This window comes from Aotus nancymaae, unplaced genomic scaffold (assembly GCF_030222135.1).
Source record: "Aotus nancymaae isolate 86718 unplaced genomic scaffold, 86718_ANA_hifiasm-v0.15.2.pri h1tg000011l, whole genome shotgun sequence".
In the NCBI taxonomy this organism is placed as follows: Eukaryota; Metazoa; Chordata; class Mammalia; order Primates; family Aotidae; genus Aotus; species Aotus nancymaae.
The window spans coordinates 86,719,829-86,740,672 of record NW_026988422.1 but is presented as its reverse complement, the minus strand read 5'-3'; the positions used below and the strand labels follow the sequence as shown (position 1 = coordinate 86,740,672).

The 20,844-nt window shown below is 44.4% G+C and overlaps 1 protein-coding gene across 14 annotated transcripts in view; it reads right to left on the bottom strand.

Moving 5' to 3' along the window:
* Positions 1-1,520: 1,520 nt before the first annotated feature.
* The window catches only part of MARK3 (microtubule affinity regulating kinase 3), a 113,272-nt gene continuing 93,948 nt past the window's right edge, over positions 1,521-20,844 (bottom strand). For 6 of the 14 annotated variants that reach the window (XM_012471188.3, XM_012471189.3, XM_012471186.3 and 3 more), the window contains 5 exons: positions 16,234-16,392; positions 15,312-15,569; positions 7,674-7,700; positions 5,310-5,354; positions 1,521-2,000 (listed from right to left, as the gene is read on the bottom strand). In XM_012471188.3, coding sequence (XP_012326611.1) covers positions 1,655-2,000; positions 5,310-5,354; positions 7,674-7,700; positions 15,312-15,569; positions 16,234-16,392 — 835 coding nt within the window. In that variant the 3' untranslated portion in view covers positions 1,521-1,654. The remainder of the gene's footprint in view (positions 2,001-5,309; positions 5,355-7,673; positions 7,701-15,311; positions 15,570-16,233; positions 16,393-20,844) is intronic. The other 8 variants (XM_012471191.3, XM_012471193.3, XM_012471192.3 and 5 more) reach the window with 5 other exon arrangements.

The window sequence follows — 20,844 nt, the reverse complement described above, 5'->3', positions numbered from 1 at the left end:
TTCCCCAGAAATGTGTGAACACACCCACCCAGGCCTCTGCCCAAGCAGCACTATTCACACCCAGACTGCTGAGGAACTCTGTGCCCACTCTGCGCTTTCTCACACGTGCTCCATACCAGGTAACTTACTTATCCACAGCATAGAATGGTAGCCTCAAGGAGACAGTTTTGCTCACTGAGCATCTCAAACAATCAGAACAGTGCCTTGTCCATGCTAGAGATAGACAACAATATTTTTGGTTGCTTAAGTGACTCTCCAGACTTTCTTTCCTTTTTCTTCTTCTTCTTTTTTTTTTTTAAGACAGGGTCTCATTCTTCAGGCCAGAGTGCTGTGGCCCAATCACAGCTAACTGCAGCTTTGACCTCCTGGGCTCAATCCTCCCACCTCAGCATCTGGAATTGCTGGGACCACAAGCACACCACCACGCTTGGCTGATGTTTTTATTTTTTGAAGACACGGGGTCTTACCACGTTGCCTAGGCTGGTCTTGAACTACTTGGCTCAAGCGATCCTCCCACCTCAGGCTCCCAAACTGCTGGGCTCACAGGTGTGAACTACTGTACCCGCCTTCCAGACCTTCAGACTCTGACCAACAACAAACCCAGACCCCAAAAGAGCACACCAACCAGTGTGACAACGTCACTGTGAGAATAAGGCAACCCAATGAGTGATGAGCTCATTACCCCTAAACAACCACATAGGTAGGTGCTGGACAAAGCTGCAGGTCTGATTCATGTACTGAATCACAAGAAAGGGGAAAGGAAATTTACATACTTCACGGAGAACCAACCTAGAACCATTGAGACCTGGTGTTTCTCCACAGGGCTGTGCCACAACTCCCAGGGTTAAGCTGCAGCTGCTCTGGATTCCCTTTCTTCTTGGGTCACCATAAGGGCCGTCTTCTCCCTTGATTGCCTTGGGAGAAAAAATATGCTGGTAATCACAAAATGCTGGGATCCCTGCTAAGGGCCATGAGGCTCCAAGCCTTCATACACATTCCTTTTGCTCAACTTGAGGGTGTGTTAAACACAGTATTAGGAGACAATGCAAGATTTTACTGAGAAAAAGTGAATTTTTAATTATCTTGTGAATCTACTTAGAAAAACACACACAAGCAATGTTCACAACTATAAATTTAAATCTTTTGCACTAAAAAAACCCACAAAACAACAAACACAAAACCACAGGCATGAACTGTAAACCTGTATTAACTATGAACTAATCTTAAGGTTAATTCTTAGCAGTATTTCAGCATTTTCCTCCTTGGCAATTTTAATGTAGCACCAGATGATCTCCCGCAGAGGTACTAGTAATGACTGGCTGCCAGTGTAGGGAGATGCTTCCATATACACCACTTCACACACATACTGTCCACTCTCACACCCACCCAGACGGGAGGCACATGGAGATGGGGCCACACGCTGACTCTCAGGGCAATGGAAGGAGGACAGGGGGCGCAAAGGTTGCACATCTTTAATGTAGTGCATTCGTAGAAAAAAGGCCAGCTTTCGCTCCCAGGCGTGCTCTCGTCCTCAGACTTTAATATCATGATTTAGAAGATGCAGACGTTATTGCCTAAATATTATTCTATACATTTCCATCAGTGTTCAGGAAAACACTTTAATTGCTACTTAATTTACATCATAATTACTGGGTTACAGCTTTAGCTCATTGGCAATTTTGGAAGCAATGTTTTTGAAGGCTATGGATGTCCCCGATATCCGCTTAAACCGGACCCCGTTCAGAGACAGTCTTGGCAGCTTGCACACTTCCATTTCCCACTGCACGAGGTTCTCTGCGTGCCCATCACCGTGGACACAGAAGAGCAAGAAGCGCTCCCTCTGCTCATAGTCGCAGTTATTGGCGTCCAACACTTTGCGGATTTCCCGCATCATGTCACCGGGATCCATTGAACTAGTGGTTTTCATGCTCCAGGTGAAGCGTAGGGATCGAGGTTTTGCTTCTTTATTTTCGTCCTTTTGCTCAGCAGATACATTGCGACTGAAATGCACAGAGGCAGGTTTATTTTTAATTGCACAGGAAAATCAGCCGCTTCTACTTTAGCTAGTTCCTAATTCGCATCTTCCATACAACACAACGACTGACCTCCTGATTTTCCTGCACACTCACATTTGTAACCTAAGTCTATTTTCGTCTATTTTCTTCCCCCACCTGCTAAAAGTCCTAAGTCACATACATCAAGATCTACCAGGGTGGAAAATCTTCACCAGCCACCTGTGCTTACTAAAATGAAGAAACGTTAACTGGCTAAGCGGAATCCTTGGAAATGAGGCAAAGTGGACAGCGTGCCCCACTCCTCCAAGTCTGGGCTCTGCAGGCCCAGCTCAGGGAGGGAGTCGGCAGCCAGCTCCTGGCCACCCCACCCATCCACCCTGGGCTGTCCCTCTCCTGCGACACTGTTCTTTCAGATGTGAATCACTAACTGGCACTCAGGATAACTGGAGACTCAACACCCGCAGTCTAAAATTGCTCTCCCTGTGAACGGCCCTGAGGCTGAACATGATGCTCTACCCACCTCACTGTTTTTCCTCCTCTGTTTTGTTAAATGTCCAATTATACAGTTAAAGCAAAAATCTTAGATGACACAATCTTACTACTGGAATAGATGGAAAAATGCAATGTGGCAGTCTGTCTGTCTGTGGAGGACTGACACCGCCCACGTGGATGCCCTGTGGATTCAGAAAGTAAGCTTTGGTCTGGATGCCTGAGATGCAGCACGAGTGGGGCCCAGGCATGGGTCTCTAGGGAACACCACGGTTTACTGGCCATTCCTTGGCATTTAGTCATTATTGCCACAAGCCGTTATTTATTCTTATGTGTGTGTGTATCTGGTGGCCTCAATTAAGACAGTGAGTGCCGGGCCGGGTGCAGTGGCTCACACCTGTAATCCCAGCACTTTGGGAGGCCGAGGCGGGTGAATCACGAGGTCAAGAGATCGAGACCATCCTGGTCAACATGGTGAAACCCCATCTCTACTAAAAATACAAAAATTAGCTGGGCACAGTGGCATGTGCCTGTAATCCTGGCTACTCAGGAGGCTGAGGCAGGAGAATTGCCTGAACCCAGGAGGCGGAGGTTGCGGTGAGCCGAGATCGCGCCATTGCACTCCAGCCTGGGTAACAAGAGCAAAACTCCGTCTCCAAAAAAAAAAGAGAGTGTGTGCCTAGCATTCTTGGGAGTAAAACAGTCTATGTACCTCAAGTATACTCCATCCTATGGGCAACTAATTAGAGGTGAGGGGCTACAGTTTTTACCTATGCACATAAGCTCTCCATGCCACCAACCTGCTAGTAAAATATTTAATTTGGTTCACATCCACTAAAATTGATGAGAAGCTTCCTATGTATAAAATGCCACGTTAGATACTAAATGGGTTACAAAGAAAAGCAAAAGCTCTCAAACCCATTTGGAGCCAGCAGACTGTAAGGTAAGGCCACAGTGGCAGCACAGGAAAGGCGTGGCCATCTCCAGAGGGCTGCAGGAGAGTTGGAGCCTGCCTAGCAGGAGGAGAGTGTGACAGGCAAAATGAGACCCGGAGGAAATGGTGCAGTTGGGGTGGGCCTGAATCTGAGGAGAGCTATAAAGAGCCATGGATTTCAACAAAATGCAATGAAGATAAGGAAAAGAGTTTTTGTTTTGAATAGAGGCCAAAGGGGAGGCAGGAAAGTGCAGGATGTGTCTGTGGCATAATAAAGTATACAGACTGAGTGGAATTGGAGGCACAGTGTCATCACAACAGCTGCTGGCATTTACTGAGCACTTGTGGTGGTCAGGCCTCAACTTACTTAATGCCCACGTAGGCCATATTACCTCACCTTTCTATTATGGGTGGGAAAACAAACCAGGATCTAGAGCCTGCTGCTCCAGGCTGGGATGGGCAGGCCTGGAGGAGGAATGCTGCCTGGCACTCAGCCCAGTGTTCTGCCTTGATAGGGCAGCAGAGCTGAGGCTGCTGGGGCAGCCTGGACCACACCACTCAGGGCTTCGCAGGGACATGGATGGGTGAAATAGTGGAAGTCACTGAAGGTTTTCATTCAGAAAGGTCATATGACCAGAAGCAGGCTTTTAGAAGGACCAAGAGGGCAAATGGTGAATGAGAACCTGAAAGAGCCTGCTGGTGACTGGCATAAAAAAGGGCACAAGCAGAAGAGACCTAGAACTAGGGACCCAGAGTCCTAAGGCTGCCTGGTGACCTCCCACCCGCATTCATGCAATAACTACACAAAATGGAAAAGCAAGGCCAGGCGCGGTGGCTCATGTCTGTCATTCCAGCACTTTGGGAGGCTGAGGTGGAAGGTTCACTCAAGCCCAGGAGTTTGAGACCAGCCTAGCCAACACAGTGAAACCCCCATCTCTACAAAAAATACAAAAATTAGCCAGCATGATAGCAGTGCCTGTGGTTCCAGACACTCAGGAGGCTGAGGTGGGAGGATTGCATAAGCCCAGGAGCTGGAGTAAGCCATGACTGAGAAACTACACTCCAGCCTGGGTGACAGGGCAAGACCCTGTTTCAGAAAAAAAAAAAAAAAAAAAAAAAAAAAGCAAAACACTCAACTTTATAATCACCATTCTTAGAAGAAAACATATCTAGTTTGAAATATGGAGATTCTTTTAAGTACTTTGCTTTTATTCCTTGTGAACAGAACCATGTGAGGAGTCAGTAATGAGCTGATGAGGGCTTATTTCTCTGAGCAGTGCTATCCAACCCAGACCTCCAAAGGCGGTTAATGCCCAGGCAGGAAGGCTGAAGGTGCCAGCATTGCTTTTTTTTTTTTCTGACGGTGTCTCACTCTGTTGACAGGCTGGAGTGCAGTGGCGCAATCTCGGCTCACTTCAACTTCTGACTCCCTGGTTCAAGCGATTCTCCTGCCTCAGCCTCCCGAGTAGCTGGGATTACAGGCAAGCGCCACCACACTCAGCTAATTTTTGTATTTTTAGTAGAGACAGGATTTCACCATGTTGGCCAGGATGGTCTCGATCTCCTGACCTCGTGATCCACCCGCCTCAGCCTCCCAAAGAGCTGAGATTACAGGCGTGAATCAGCATGGCCAGCCGCCGCCATGCTTTTAACACAAACACAAATGTAGGGCAGAGGCCAAGCTGGACCTGGACAGCGCGCATGGCACGCTGGTGCCCCCATGTGGCCACCCTCTCTACCTGAAGCCAACCTCGCTAACCTACGGTGACAGCAGGAATACAGTAGGGAATATTCAGAAAATAGTGTGGCCTCTGCCACAGAAATGAGGTAAACACCTGGAAAAAATTTTAAGTAAAAATCATTTCCCTCACCTTGAGCCCTCATATCTCCCGTTCCTCTCATATTCAGTTGGAAGCCTCAATGAACAGAATGTAGAAGCAGAGAGAAGAGGGAAAGAGAAAAGAAATCTTACATGCTAGTACATGACCATCACCACCACCACCAACACCATAAAATGAACAAAGCCAAAGCACATTTCCGTCACCAGCTGGGCTTATGAAAACTCTTCCTCTCATTTGATTGAGTTAGTGTTTCCTTTTCCCACAAGGCTGCACGGCTGTGCACAGGGGTCAGCTCCATGCTGCACACACTGCACGCCACAATGCTGCACACATCACGCGCCACACTACCCCATACATGGCACGTTGCACGACCCACACACCACACACACCACCGCACACACCGCATGCCACATTGCTGCACTGTATGCACTGCATACACTGCACAACACACAGCCGCACACTGCACACACCGCAGGCCACACTGCATGCCACATCACTGCACACACAGCCTGCCACACCACCGCAAACACCACATGCCACACCGCTGCACACACCACACGCCACACTGCTACACACTGTATGCACTGCACACACTGAATGCCACACCGCTGCACACTGCACATACCACACGCCACATTGCCGCACACCAAACTGTATGCCACATTGCCACACACCGCACGCCACACCACTACACACCACACGCCACACTGCACACACCACACACACTGCACGCCATACCGCTGCACACTGCAAATCACACTGTGGCACACTGCACGCCACACTGCTGCAGACCGCACACACTACACGCCACACCACCACACAAACTGCAAGCCATACCACCACACACACGGCACACCCCACACACACTGTACACACTGCATGTCACACTGCTGCACACCACACCACGCCACACCCTGCACACACTGCACGCCACACCGCCACACACCGCACACACCACGCCACACCACCGCACACTGCACACACACCGCCGCACACCGCACACACCACGCCACACCACCGCACACCGCACACACCACACCGCCGCACACTGCATACCACGCATGCACAGCAGGCACTCTGGTGGCTCTTCAGCCTGAGCACACTTGGCCTCAGAATGGTGTTATTCTCACTTTCTAACTGCTCCCCACAGTACAATGGTCTCCAATTAAAAGCCAATGAGTCTATTAGAGTGGACTCTACATGCAGTTATTACCTGTTCTGTCCAAGGAAAAATCAGACAAATGGGAAGATCAATTAAAAAATAGTAACAGAATGGAACTGCCAATAGGAAGAAATTGCTTGTCCCACAGTTTTGACCTGCAGGGTGGCCTTCTGGGGACTTGAGAGGCAGAGGTACAACATCACCCTTCATGAAAGACTTCCTGCCTCATGTGCGCATTAAGAAAGCAACAGTTTTGGTCTCTTGATAGTCACCATCAAAAAATATTTTTTTCTTTTTTGAGGCAGGGTCTCACTCCCCTAGGCTAGAGCACAGTGGCATGATCATGGCACACTGCAGCCTTGACCTGCCAGGGCTCAGGTGATCCTCCTGCCTCAGCCTCCCCAGTAGCTGGGACCACAGATGCACGCCACCACACCCAGCTATTTTTGTATTATTTGTAGAGGCGGGTTTTGCCATGTTGTCCAGGCTGGTCTCGAACTCCTAGGTTCAAGTGATCCGCTCGCCTATGCCTCCCAAAGTGCTGGGATTACAGGCATGAGCCACCACGCCTGGCTTAAAAATTATCAATAAAATCAGAACACCACTTACTGCAGTACTTTAAGTAAAAATAATGACATATTCTTTCTTAGTGGTTGCTGGAAAGTGGCTTTCAATTCTGAAAATATTAAAACATTTCTGCTATGCAGCTGTTCACATTTCTGAAAAAGCCACATCAAATAAAGCTGTAGCTTTGAATTTTACGCTTGTTTTCTGTATTAGCTAATTTTCCCGTCATTTTAAAGCCTTTTGCTAATTCAATCCTGAGTGAAATAAAGATAACACAATTACCACTTACCTTTTGTATGCCTGGGGATAATCATTAATTGTACATTAACGTTACTGAGCATCTCATTCTTCAAACAGGAGCATGCTAAGTGTTATTAGTATGAAGACAGAATTATTTGGATGCTAAATAATTCTACCAAAGAAAGAAAATACACAGAGCATGCATAGGCCTTTTGTTGCATGGGTGCTATAGTCCCTTTAAAATGTCTGACAGAGTTAATCTATTTCTTTCCAGTTTCCTTTCAAGGAATTAAGTATTTAGTTCTCGGCAGAAAGTTTAGTTTATAAGGAAAACACGGGGCCAGAAAGCCAAACCTGTTAATTAACATTGCAGGAGCCATTTGGGAGTAAGGATTGAAAAATAAATGTGTATATATAAATCCTACCTTTTGATAAACCTGAATGACATGTTTCTAAAAGAAATTAAGTAAAAAAAAAAAAAAAAAAATTAACAAAAACAATTTGCACACATTAAACAGAAAATCTAATCAATTACAGAAAGAAAACAAAAAACAAAGCAGGGTTCCTCCTCTGGCCAATCAACAAAGTATTGGTGACATTTGTTGAAAAATTAAAATTATTACAGGTAATTAAATGAGTATGTGATCTTTTAATTAGAAATATCAAAAAAGTAAGAAAAAGTTTAGCAGTAAATATTGACAGTAGCTGTAATTAAAGTTCTTCAGACAGACACACTTTTTTTTTTTTTTTTAAAGACAGAGTCTCACTCTGTTGCCCAGGCTGCAGTGCAGTGGTGCAATCTCAGCTCACTGCAACCTCCACCTCCTGGGTTCAAGCAATTCTCATACCTCAGCCTCCTGAGTAGCTGGGATTATATGCATGTGCCACCACACCCAGCAAATTTTTGTATTTTTAGTAGAGATGGGGTTTTAACATGTTGGCCAGGATGGTCTCGATCTCTTGACCTTGTGATCTGCCCGCCTCAGCCTCCCAAAATGCTGAGATTACAGGCGTGAGCCACCACGCCTGGCCATTTTTTAATTTAAATGGCCGGGCTTGGTGGCTCATGCCTGTTAATACCAGCACTTTGGGAGGCCGAGGTGGGCGGATCACTTGAGGTCAGGAGTTTGTGATCAGCCTGGCCAACATGGTGATACCTGTATCTACTAAAAATATAAAAATTAGCTGGGCGTGGTGGCACACACCTGTAGTCCCAGCTACTTGGGAGGCTGAGGCAGGAGAATTGCTTGAACCCAAGAGGCAGACATTATAGTGAGCCGAGATGGTGCCACGTTGCACTCCAGCCTGGGCAACAGAGCGAGACTCTGTCTCAAAGAAAATAAAAGTGTGTAGAGATAGGGTCTCATTATGTTGCCCAGGGTGGTCTTGAACTCCTGGGCTCAAGTGATCCTCCTGCCTTGGCCTCCCAAAGTGCTGGGATTATAGGCGTGAGCCATGGTGCCTGTCCATTTCCTCATCTTCCACCTGGGAAAAATCAGGGTTACTGGTCAATTACTATAGGAGTGCTTTTCTTATCTTTTCCTCCTACAATCCCTTGAGGTACAAAGAGGCAGGAGAAAGCTGCAGGTGGAGGCCTCGTACTCTGCTCATGGCAACAAGGATTAACCTGAGGGCAGAGGCACTTGCATGTGTGCCTGGCTGTTCTGCCTGCAGGGTATGGGTGACTCTGAAGCCTCTTAGCAAGGCCAGGCCTGATCCCAAGGGGAGAGAGTTTTGTTCCTGACTACAAAGGGCCCATAGCTCTCCAAAGCCATGACCTCTCCAAGCAGAGTGTAGGCTTCCTGACTCCAGCCCTCTTCACACCTGGCCACACTGGGTCTCCCTTGCAGCATCTAAGTACAAACACTTCAGCCTTTCAGGCACTGCAATTTTAATCCTAGCAATTATTGCTAAAGGAGAATAAGAAGTTTCAACCACTCTAGCAAAGATTTGGATTTTTTTAAGAACAAAATGTCAATAGCTGATTAGGTATAGCACTAAGGGAGACAATAGACCTCAGTTAATAAAGTTTAACAGGATATGATAAAAGACTACCTTTCTGCAAAAATTTGGGGGCGGAAATAGCCTGGAAATTGTAAATAAGATGACCGCCTAGATTTTTTTTAAATAAGAAGCCTGAGTCTCCAATTTTAATTCAAATATATGAAATAAATATAGTCCAACTGTCATGGCTGCAACTGTCTTTTCTAAGGGAAGCACAGTGTAGTGGCTAAAAGGGTGCCTGATACTTTTTTTTTTAAAAGGGTTTCTCCATGTTGGTCAGGCTGGTCTTGAACTCCCGACCTCAGGTGATCTGGCTGCCTCGGCCTCCCAAAGTGCTGGGATTATAGGCATGAGCCACTGCACCCAGCTGATACTTTTTTTTTTTTTTTGACAGAGTGTCACTCTGTTGCCCAGGCTGGAGTGCAATAGTGTGATCTTGGCTCTCTGCAACCTACACCTCCTGGGTTCAAGCCATCCTCTTGCCTCACCCTCCCAAGTAGGTGGAATTACAAGCGTGTGCCACCATATCAGGCTAATTTTTGTATGTTTAGTAGAGATGGGGTTTCACCATGTTGGCCAGGCTGGTCTTGAACGCCTGACCTTGAGTGATCTACCTCCTTTGACCACCCAAAGTGCTGGGATTACAGGCGTGAGACACTGTACCAGGCCCTGATGCTTTTAAAAATATGAGCCTGTCTCTGAACTTTATCTTCAGTTTCTTTTTTTTTTACTTTTTTTTGAAAGAAAGAAAGAAAGAAAGAAAAAAAAAAATGAAAAAGAGGAAGAAAAAGGAAGAGAAAGAGAGAGAGAGAATGGGAGTATTGCTTTCTTGCCCAGGCTAGAATACAGTTTAGTAATGGGTATTGAAAACCTCTTTTATACCAATAATTATACTTGATGTAGACAGGAAGGAATGAGGGAAGAAAATAACAAACAAGCAGCCAACAAATATTTCATTTAAAACCTATGAAATGCTATGCAATTACTGAGGAGTGATTTACTTCCAATTATGTAGTCACTTTTGGAATAGGTGTGAGGTGTTAATGTATGTTTTGTGTATTTGAAGTGGAGAGTTCTATAAATGTTTATTAAGTTTACTTGTTCCGGGTCTGAGTTCAAGTCCTGGATGTCCTTGTTAATTTTCTGTCTTGTTGATCTATAAAATCGTTAGCTCTTCCTGTTACATTGATCCTTTTGCCATTATGTAATGTCCTTCTTTGCCTCTTTTGCTCTTTGTTGCTTTAAAGTCTACTTTATCAGAGGCGAAAATTGCATCTCCTGCTTTTTGTTTATTTGTTTATTTTTACTCTCTGGTTGGTTGATAAATCTTCCTCCCTCTCTTTGTTTTGAGTCTTTGTGTATCGTTGCATGTGAGATGGGTCTGGATGCAGCATACCGATGGGTTTTGGCTTTTTATCCAATTAGAATATATATAAGTTTAATACTGGCATTTGATGCTAGCTGGCTGTTTTGCCCATCAGTTAGTGTAAATTTTTCATTGTGTGAATGCTCTTTGCTTTTTGATATATTTTTGGAAAGGTTGATATTGGTTGTTCCTTTATATGTATAGTGCTTCTTTCAGAAGCTCTTGTAAAGCAGGCCTGGTGGTGGTGAAGTCTCTAAATACTTGTTTGTTCGCAAAAGATTTAATTTTTCCTTCAATTATAAAGCTTAGTTTGGCTGGATATGAAATTCTGGGTTGAAAGTTCTTTTCTTTAAGGATATTAAATATTGGTCCCCACTCTTTTCTGGCTTGTAGGGTTTCTGCTGAGAGATCTGCTGTAAGTCTGATAGGGTTCCCTTTATGGGTAACCTGACCTTTCTCTCTGGCTGCCCTTAGTATATTCTCTTCATTTCAACCCTAATAAATCTGGCAATTATGTGCCTTGGGGTTGGTCTTCTTGAAGAATATCTTTGTGGTGTTCTCTGTATTATCTGGAGTTGAATATTACCCTGCCTTGCCAGGTTGGGAAAGTTTTCCTGAATGATATCCTGAAGAGTATTTTCCAACTTGGATTCATTCTCTTCGTCACATTCAGGTACACCTATCAAACGTAAATTAGGTCTTTTCACATAGTCCCATATTTCCTGGAGACTTTGCTCATTCCTATTCATCCTTTTTTCTCCAATCTTGTCTTCTCGTTTCATTTCACTGAGCTGGTTCTCAACTTCTGATATCCTTTCTTCTACTTGATCAATTCGACTGTTTAAACTTGTGCATGCTTCGCGAAGTTCTCGTGTTGTGTTTTTCATCTCCATCAATTCACTTATATTCTTCTCTAAATTGTCCATTCTCGTTAACATTTCGTCAAACCTTTTTTCAAGGTTCTTAGTTTCTTTGCATTGGGTTAGGACAAGTTCTTTTAATTCACAGAAGTTTCTTATCACCCATGTTTTGAAACCTGCTTCTGTTATTGGAACACACTCGTAATCTATTAAGCCTTGTTCCGTTACTGATGAGGAATTGCGATCCCCTGTAGAGGGAGAGGCATTCTGATTTTGAGTATTCTCTGCCTTTTTACGCTGGTTTCTTCCCTTCATTATGTATTTATCCGTCTGTCGTCTTTGTAATACCGACTTTCTAACTAGGTCTCTGAGCAGACGTCCAACTTGTTGATTCCCAGTGCCGAAATCTGAGCAATCCACTGCGTCGGCCAAAACAGTGGTGTTAAGATTGAAGGTGCTTTTCTGCCTGGGAATCTCCAGACTCTGCACCACAAACTGGCGCGCTAAGGTGCCAGCAAAACCGCCGCGCCGGCCACAAGAGTCGCCCTGGCGACCCGTGGGGCTCCTCTGCTGGGAATCTCCTGGTCCGTGAGCAACAAATATTCGTCTGAAAGTGTGGCATCCTCTCGTTCTCTGCGCTTTCACCGGGAGCTACGTGCCCGAGCTGCTAGTGATCAGCCATCTTGGATCTCTCTCTCTTTAGTTTCTTTTATAAAATGGGGTGGATTATGAAGATTAGTGTGGGTGTGTGCACGTGTATAGTAATAAACTCATTTCACACATATAAATGTGTGTATATATGAAATATACTCATTTTATACATAAAATATACACATATATGATGTACATGCATATTTATATGTATAAAATGAATATGTCTGTATCTCTATATATAGACATCTACCTTAGCACATAATAAGCTAAATAGCTTTGGCTGGGTATGGTGGCTCAAGCCACCGACTGTAGGAGGCTGAGGCAGGTGGATCACTTGAGGTCAGGAGTTCAAGACCAGCCTGGCCAACTTAACAAAATTGCATTTCTACTAAAAATACAAAAATTAGCCAGGCATGATGGTGGGTGCCTGTAGTCCCAGTCACTTGGGAGGCTGAGGCACAAGAATCACTTAAACCTGGGAGGCGGAGGTTTCAGTGAGCTGAGATTGCGCCACTGCACTCCAGCCTGGGAGATAAAGTGAGACTCCATCTCCAAAAAAACAAAAAAGAGGTAGCTCATATTTTTATCAATGACACTCTTGTTTTCTTTTTTCCATCATATACATGTAATAAAATCAGTGCTAGTCTTAAAATGACCGAAAAAATAGTATAAAGAAGACAAATAAACTCAAAGATTTTAATGATGTGCAAGGGGTTATTTAAAGAGACAAGTACAGAACAAAGTGGATGAACGCAAAGCTGCCCTTTCTGAACGTAGTCAAGCTTCAGGGCTACACATTCCCCCTGTGTTTGGGGCTCAGAGGGGAAAATTACCTGTTGATATTAGGCAGGGACGGGAAGGTGAACAGCCATGTGAACAGTGTCTGGCTCCATCTACTACCACCCAAGTTTCAGAGGCAGATTTCATTTCAGCCTAATCCCTGAGGAAGGAGCTAGGGACAGAGAGGCCTGAGACAGGCCATGGGATAATCCTGAAAGGAAGGAATGATTTTTTTTTTTTTTTTGAGACAGGGTCTCACTCTGTTGCCCAGGCTGGAGTGCAGTGGCACAATCTCAGCTCACTGCCACCTCTGTGCCCTGGGTTCAAGTAATTCCCCAGCCTCAGCCTCCCAAGTAGCTGGGATTACAGGCATGCATCAACAAACGGCTGACTTCTGTATTTTTAGTAGAGACAGCGTTTCACCATGTTCCAGGCTGGTCTCGAACTCCTGACCTCAAGTGATCCACCGGCCTCTGTCTCCCAAAGTGCTGAGATTTATAGGCATGAGCCACTGTGTCCGGCCAGGAAGGAATGATTTATTCTGAGAGTCACCAGACTCTTCTCAGGTTGAACTCACTGTCTCTCTTGCTGGCTGGTCATGGATGGGTGCCCCAAACCTAGCAAAGCTCTTTAGCCCATTCTGTTCTGACAAGTCTGAAATGAGGTGGCTTAATAAATGGGCTAAAAAGTGAGTAAGAGGGTAAATAGAAACCTGACGCATCTGACTTCTAGGTAATGCTAATGGATGCCAGAAATCCTCCCTAAGCTAGGCGGAGGTTGCAGTGAGCCAAGATTGCACCACTGCACTCCAGCCTTGATGGCAGTGAGACTCCGTCTCAAAAAAAAGAACGAACGAAAGAAAGAAAGAGCCCCTAGTCTATTCTATGTCCTAATAACAAGTACATCAGACTTTAATGTGACTCACCGAAGTTTCAGATGATTGATCTAATATAAAATTACTAAGAAATTACAGAGATTGAAAAGTAATATTTAGCTTACAGTTTAGATAATGGAGATGGTGTGAAATGAAGTAATAAGCTACAGGCCATAGGGAATACAGAAAAACAGAGGAGGGAACTGATCATTTCAGACCCAGCAAAGACTGCTACTGTTGTCCTGTAAGCTACAGATGACAAATAAGAGGGTGTGTCCCAGGCAAACCTGCAGGATATCTCAGACAGACTGATCCACAGCTAGGCTTAATTTCAAAAAATTTCCTCTAGGGAGTCCTGAAACTGCAGGGGCTCTTGGGTTTCCTGGGTTCCTTCTTGGAAAGGTACCTTTCACTATTTGTTTATGGTTCAAAGTGGTATCCTTTCTTTTTCCTCTTGAAACAGCTAGTATTTCTAGGCTTTTGTAACAGGTACACAAGGTTATGGAAATGAAGTTATCTCAAAGGACACTTAAGAGGTTACTGAGGCCCAGGGCCGGGTACGGTGGCTCACACCTGTAATCCCAGCACTTCGGGAGGCCGAGGCGGGTAGATCATGAGGTCAGGAGTTCGAAACCAGCCTGACCAACATGGTGAAACCCTGTCTCTACTAAAAATACAAAAATTAGCCGGTGTGGTGGCGCATGCCTATAATCTCAGCTATTCAGGAGGCTGAGGCAGGAGACTCACTTGAACCTGGGAGGTGGAGGTTGTGGTGACCTGAGATCACGCCATTGCACTCCAACCTGGGCAACAACAGCAAAATTCTGTGTCAAAAAAAGAGTTTACTGAGGTCCAAAATGCTAGCCTACTAGACACATGGAGCATTTTAGAAAATTTCCAGGACCACCAGCCAAGAATCATGGAGCATTTTATACAAAAATAATAATTTTTTATTTTTTGAGAATAAATCAGACATTTTTATCTCCGAAACGATACCATTTAAGGATACTAACTTGCTCTCAATATAAATTACTAAGACTCAGAGAGAAATTTTCAAGATTTGGACTCTAAGAAATTTATCGCCACTTAACAATAATTAAATGAGAAAAGAGGAGCTGTCTCTCTCCTCCAGGGCTGGAGATGATTATGAAAGACATACATGGTCTTTCCTGCTGACTGCTACGGAGTGCCAGGCCCCAACCCACACCAGAACTCAAGTCCTGCCTGCTCAACTACAACGAACATGCCATGCAGACAGATATGTGAGCAAAAGGAACAGTAAATAAAGAAAAATAACAAAAACCTCCTAAATGCTAGTTAACTTTCAGTGTTATGAAGACTCTGAGCTCTGTAATTTCTACTTTGAAGGTTTTAAAGTATAAAGTTAGATGTATATAAAACCAGGAAACCATGAGCTGAAGGCAGACCGAAAAGCATCCAGGCAGTAGTGGCTTCACACAACAAAAAAGGCATTTTTCCTTTCGCTCTATGTGTTCACTCCAAAACCATCAAAACCACCACTTACCTCCTTGTGAGTTTTGAAGTTAATTTACTAAAGAGATTAGTGGAGCCTCGGCTTCGAGTATGGGACAATGGTGTGGCTTCATGGGACAGGCTGGGAGAGGCAGGAGGGCCATTATACGTTGCGGTTCGCCGTTCCCGGGGCTGGCCGTGGAAAGTGCTACGAATGGCAGTGCCTCTTGGGAAGCGGATTCGATCCGGGGTGGCTGCACTGCTAATACTGTGTGTTGAAGCAACTGGAGTTCTCTGACCAGGAACAGTGCTATGAGACCAGAAAATAAGAAGCTCTCAGAACATGACATATACAAATTTACAGTCACAATATACCTTTTATACACAGTGGAGAAAATCAGGTATAATAAATCCAGATCCAAGGGATATTTTATAGGACTCAGGAGCAAAAGGTAAGTTAAGTGGGAAATGGTACAACAGAACAATACATAATGAGACAAAGCCTCATGGAGTTTAAGGGAGCAGTATTATATATATTTTCGAGGACAAAATTAATGCAGGGAAATTCTAGGACAGAGAACAGCTAACTCACACTTTTCCCCTTTGCTTCCCTCTGAAATTGCTTATACACAGAGAACTGTGCCAATACGAAAGAAATAAAGGATATGCAGATGTGACTGAAGAACAGGCAACTAAAAAGTTTTGGAAGTACACAAATGGTAGACGTATAAAATTCCACATGCTGAAAGCAACTTGGGAGGAGCAGGAACTTCTTACACACGGCGTAGTATGCAAAGGCACGAAGACACACACACAACTGAGGACACCATGAGACAAGATGTGCTAACTAAAATCACATGGAAGAAGGACACCTTGTGGACAACTAACAAAATCTCAGACTATAAAATCCACAGCACAAAATTAAGAAGCAGTGGGTACACATTAGTTTCACAAAGAATGTGCATTTTTCTTACATAGCCTTGAAGTTATCTCCTTCACTGTCTATTGGAGGTAACATCATCTTGGGGTGCCCAGAGGCTGACATGGACATCGACTTCTGATGTCTCAGCCGACAGGTAGATGTGGTACAAACTGAGGCAGGGCTAGCTGCGTAAGCGAACATTTCTGTCAGGCTGGGAGGGGTTTGGGTTCAGGCAGAGGCAGAAACACAGTATGAAGGAGCAGTGACCACAGAGCAACCTGTGTGTAATGCACATACTTTCTTCCCAAGCCATCTCATTTTTGCTAAAGAATAAAAATCTCCTGAGCTTGTTTTGGAGATTCTGGAGCAACTGCTAACCTATAGCTGCTTTTTTGTTTTTCAAACAGTAATCATAAAAATGTATCACCTTAATAGAAAAGAGCAGATTACATGTTTGAATATCTGTTTCTATGAGAGGGACAGCGTCCTTTGAGGTATGCACAAAACAAAATCTATTCTAAGAGATGCCTCAATTCAAATCTAAGTGGTAAAATGAATATATCAGCATGCTATGCTCTCAACATCTTCCCAAAACACACTGACATATTTTATTTTTTATTTACTTTTTTTTTTTTTTTTTGGTAGAGACAGGGTCTTGCTATGTTGCCCAGGCTGGTCTTAAACTTGTGGCTTCAAGTGATCCTCCTGCCTTGGCCTTCCAAAGTGTTGGGATTACAGGCGTGAGCCATCACACCTGGCCCACACTGATGTATTTTAAATGAACTAATAAAATTATAGGTATAGGAACTAGCTGCCACATAACAGAGTATACTATGTTGTTTGGTATTTTTTTTTTCCCCAGACAGGGTTTTGCTCTGTCACCCAGCTGTAGTGCAGTGGTGTGATTGTGGCTCACTGCAGCCTCAACTTCCTGGGCTCAGGCTATTCTCCCATCTCAGCCTCCTAAGTAGCTGGGAATACAGGTGCGCTCCACCATGCCTGGTTAATTTTTTGTGTTTTTAGTAGAGGGTTTTGCCATGTTGCCCAGGCTGGTCTTGAACTCTTGAGCTCAAGTAATATGCCTGCCTTGGCCTCCCAAAGTGTTGGGATTACAGGCATGCGCCACCATGTCTGGCCTTCCTATGTTCTTTTAACAATAGAGTCTAAAGCCTTCCTACTCAAAGGACATTTACTCCATGATTAAAAAAAAAAAAACAGTCAGCAGAGCCCCCTTCTCCAAGATGGGCAAATTCATCAGAGTAAATTGACTGTTTATAGACATGGTAAGACAAAGTGGCTAGAAGTCTGCGGTGTCACCTAACACACACAGCTACCGGACAAAACTATCCACAGGGGGCTCACTGGGACACATTATTTGGAATTCCAGCTCAGTCATCATGTCCTTGGAATTCAAGGGCAGTTTCTTTCCTTTAAGGGTAAGTAGGAATACAGCTCTTCCAGAGTCTTTCTGCAGAAATGCTTTGGAAGGATTGAAACCTGGAAACTGGCAAGCTCTTCCTTTCCCTTACTCCCCATACCCAGACTAACCACATCTCGTTGGTGTCAACTTCCTAGCAGCCCTTCAGGTGGCCCACCTGCTCCACTTCCACCACAAGGGACTGAGTACAGAGCCTCACTCCTAGTCTTTACTGGGCCCCCTGCCTTTGCCCCAACACCTCCGATCTATTCGCCTTACAGCTGAGAACTTCCTAACATATAAACCAGACCCCGTCACTCATCTCTCATACTTCTATAGAACACCAAGTCTTTGGAATAAAGTTCAGTCTCCTCGACTCAGAATACACATCCCCAGGCCCCTGAAGTCTGGCCCATGCCATCTCTCTAGTCTTTGCCTTCTATCATTCCCTCCAGGAACTCGACTTTCTGGCCTTCCTGATGATGTGCAGTCCATTGGTCAAACACCAGGTCAAAAAATGTTTGCAGAAGTTATTCTTTTGGTATGGAGGGCTGGTATCTTTTTATTCACCCTTCAAAACTGAACCAGAGGTCGTCAACTCCATGAAGTCTTATCTGGTCAACTTTCCCACTAAGAGTTAAATCGCTTCTGTTTTCAGCTCATGCATGCCCACTATATCCTAGTGACCCTCCCTGCTGGACGTCCCTGAAAACACAGCACGAAATCTTGTCAATGTGCCTCCCATGAGTATAAGCAGAAAGCCTGCAGAGCAGGTGTTCAATAAACATTCTCCTAACAGAGCAGGTTAGTTAATCAATAAGCCACTGGAATTCTGACATCCCCAACATGAGGGAGATAGGTCTTTAAAATCAAGAAGAAATGCTTGTTCCTACATTAAAACATTTTTATTTAAACTTTTATTTCTGAGACAGGGTCTGCTCTATTCACCCAGGCTAGAGTGCATTAGCACACTACCACAGCTTGCTGCAGCCTCAACTTCCTGGGCTTAAGCAGTCCTCCTATCTCAGCCTCTGAGCGGCTGAGACCACAGAAGTGTGCCATTATGCCTGGCTAATTTTTAAATTTTCTGTAGAGTTGGTGTCTCACTGTGATGCCTAGGCTGGTCTCGAACTCCTGGGTTCAACTGATCCTTCTGCCTGGGCCACCCAAAGTGCTGGGATTACAGGCCTTGTTAGCCACTGTGCCTGGTTCTGTTCCTGCATTTTTGTTTGAGAATTCTGCCCTCTGACTTGGGAGAATTTATACCGTTGGAGAAGAACTGGAAACAAATGTCTTATAAAGACAAAAATTTATTGTTTCATTATTTTCCATTCTTTTCCTGCAGCAACAATACTTAAATTTAGCTTTGGAGGAAGCAACTCTAGGTCTTACAGAGATCAAGGAGACAACCTGAGGGCTTCTACTTGAGCACAGCTGTGTATGGGAGGAAGTTATGTCTAATGGTGCCGAGCCCAATCACGGAACTGCTGCCGATGAGGCAGAGGCAGATGGACCCTGACTCTAGCCCTGGACTTTTTTTTAGTTATATGAACTAACAGCCCTTTTATACTTAAGCCTGTTTGGACTGGGTTTTCTGTCACCTGCAATAGAGATGGTTCTAATTGACTAAGGTTTTTAAAGAAATACTCAGTTGTTTCTTGTACATGCGTACAGACACATGTACACATGAATGCACACAAACGAATTTTTCTAACAAGTTATAGATAAATACAACTGTCTCTTGTGTCCTTACCTTTCAGGGGGAGTCTAGGGTCAATAAACTCTACCTCCAGCTGCTGACACTTTTTTTTGTCCAAATGAGGAGCTAGTATCAGTAGATGTGCCAAGAAAAGCAGGGCAAGGAGGAGAGGCAGGAGTTGTTTGACCCGTTCCCCGGTGAACACAAATGGTCCCAAAGTCTCTGGAGAAGGAAAAGGTTTTTAGTCAGCTTGCAGGCAGGAGGGTGCTGCATCGATTCCCAATGAAGCACACTACTGACAGGCCAAGCAAGATCTTTAAGGCATACAAGCATGGCAAGAGGGTGTGGACACATGCTTTGCAGAAAAAACAAAAAACAAAAAAACCCAGATCCTCTAGAGACCTTTCTAAGAAGGAAATATAAATTTATTTTCTCATTATAAATTAAAAAAAAAAATTTTTTTTGTAGAGGCGGGGCTTTGCCATGGACCAGGCTGGTCTGGAACTCCTGAGCTTAGGCATACTGCCCACCTCGGCCTCCCAAAGTGCTGGGATTATAAATTGTTAACTTGAGGCCGGGCGCAGCGGTGGGCCTCTGTAATCCCAGCTACTCAGGAGGCTGAGGCATGAGAATCATGTGAACCCAGCGGCAGTGGTTGCAGTGAGCTGAGATCACGCCACTGCACTCCAGTCTGGGTGACAAGAGAGAGACTCTGTTTCAAATTAAAATAATTAATTAAACTTTTTTACATACTAATTTTAAAGACAATTAAATAAACTCTTTAGAAATTTAATTCCTGTCACATCATGAGTTTCACAAAGCAAGCAACAAAATAGATTTTTCTGACTTCAGTAAGCCTAACAGCTATAGGAAACAGTAAATTCAGTAAGATGTTTACAAATTTCAATTCTGTACAATCAAGCTCACAAAAATCCTATTTACAACAGGCAGCCTCAACATCACAATGGTGTACATATATATTCTAAAAGGTCATCAAGTTGTTACGAAACTTGAAGAATATTTCCCCCCAGAAAAGTGTTAAAAATGATAGCTTTATTTTGTAGCCTAGTCCACAATTTACCTAAGCAAAACAGTAGCAGTATTAATTTTTTTTATAATTAAAAAAAATTTTTTAAAGTTTTTGAGGATTCATACTAGCTGTATTACATTAATTTTTTAATTTTTTTGAGACAGCATCTGGCTCTGTCGTTCAGGCTGGAGCACAATGGTGTGATCTCGGCTCACTGCAAACTCCACCTCCCAGGCTCAAACCATCCTCCTGCCTCAGCCCCCAAATAGCTGGGATTACAGGCATGCACCACCACACCTGGCTAATTTTTGTATTTTTAATAGAGATGGGGTTTCACCATGTTGACCAGGTTGGTCTTGAACTCCCGACCTCAGGTGATCAACCTGCCTCGGCCTCCCAAAGTGCTGGGATTTACAGGTGTGAGCCACTATGCCTGGCACCCAGCAAATTTTTCTGTCTTTTTGGTAGAGACGATATTCTGCCATGTTGCCCAGGCTGATCTTGAACTCCTGGGCTC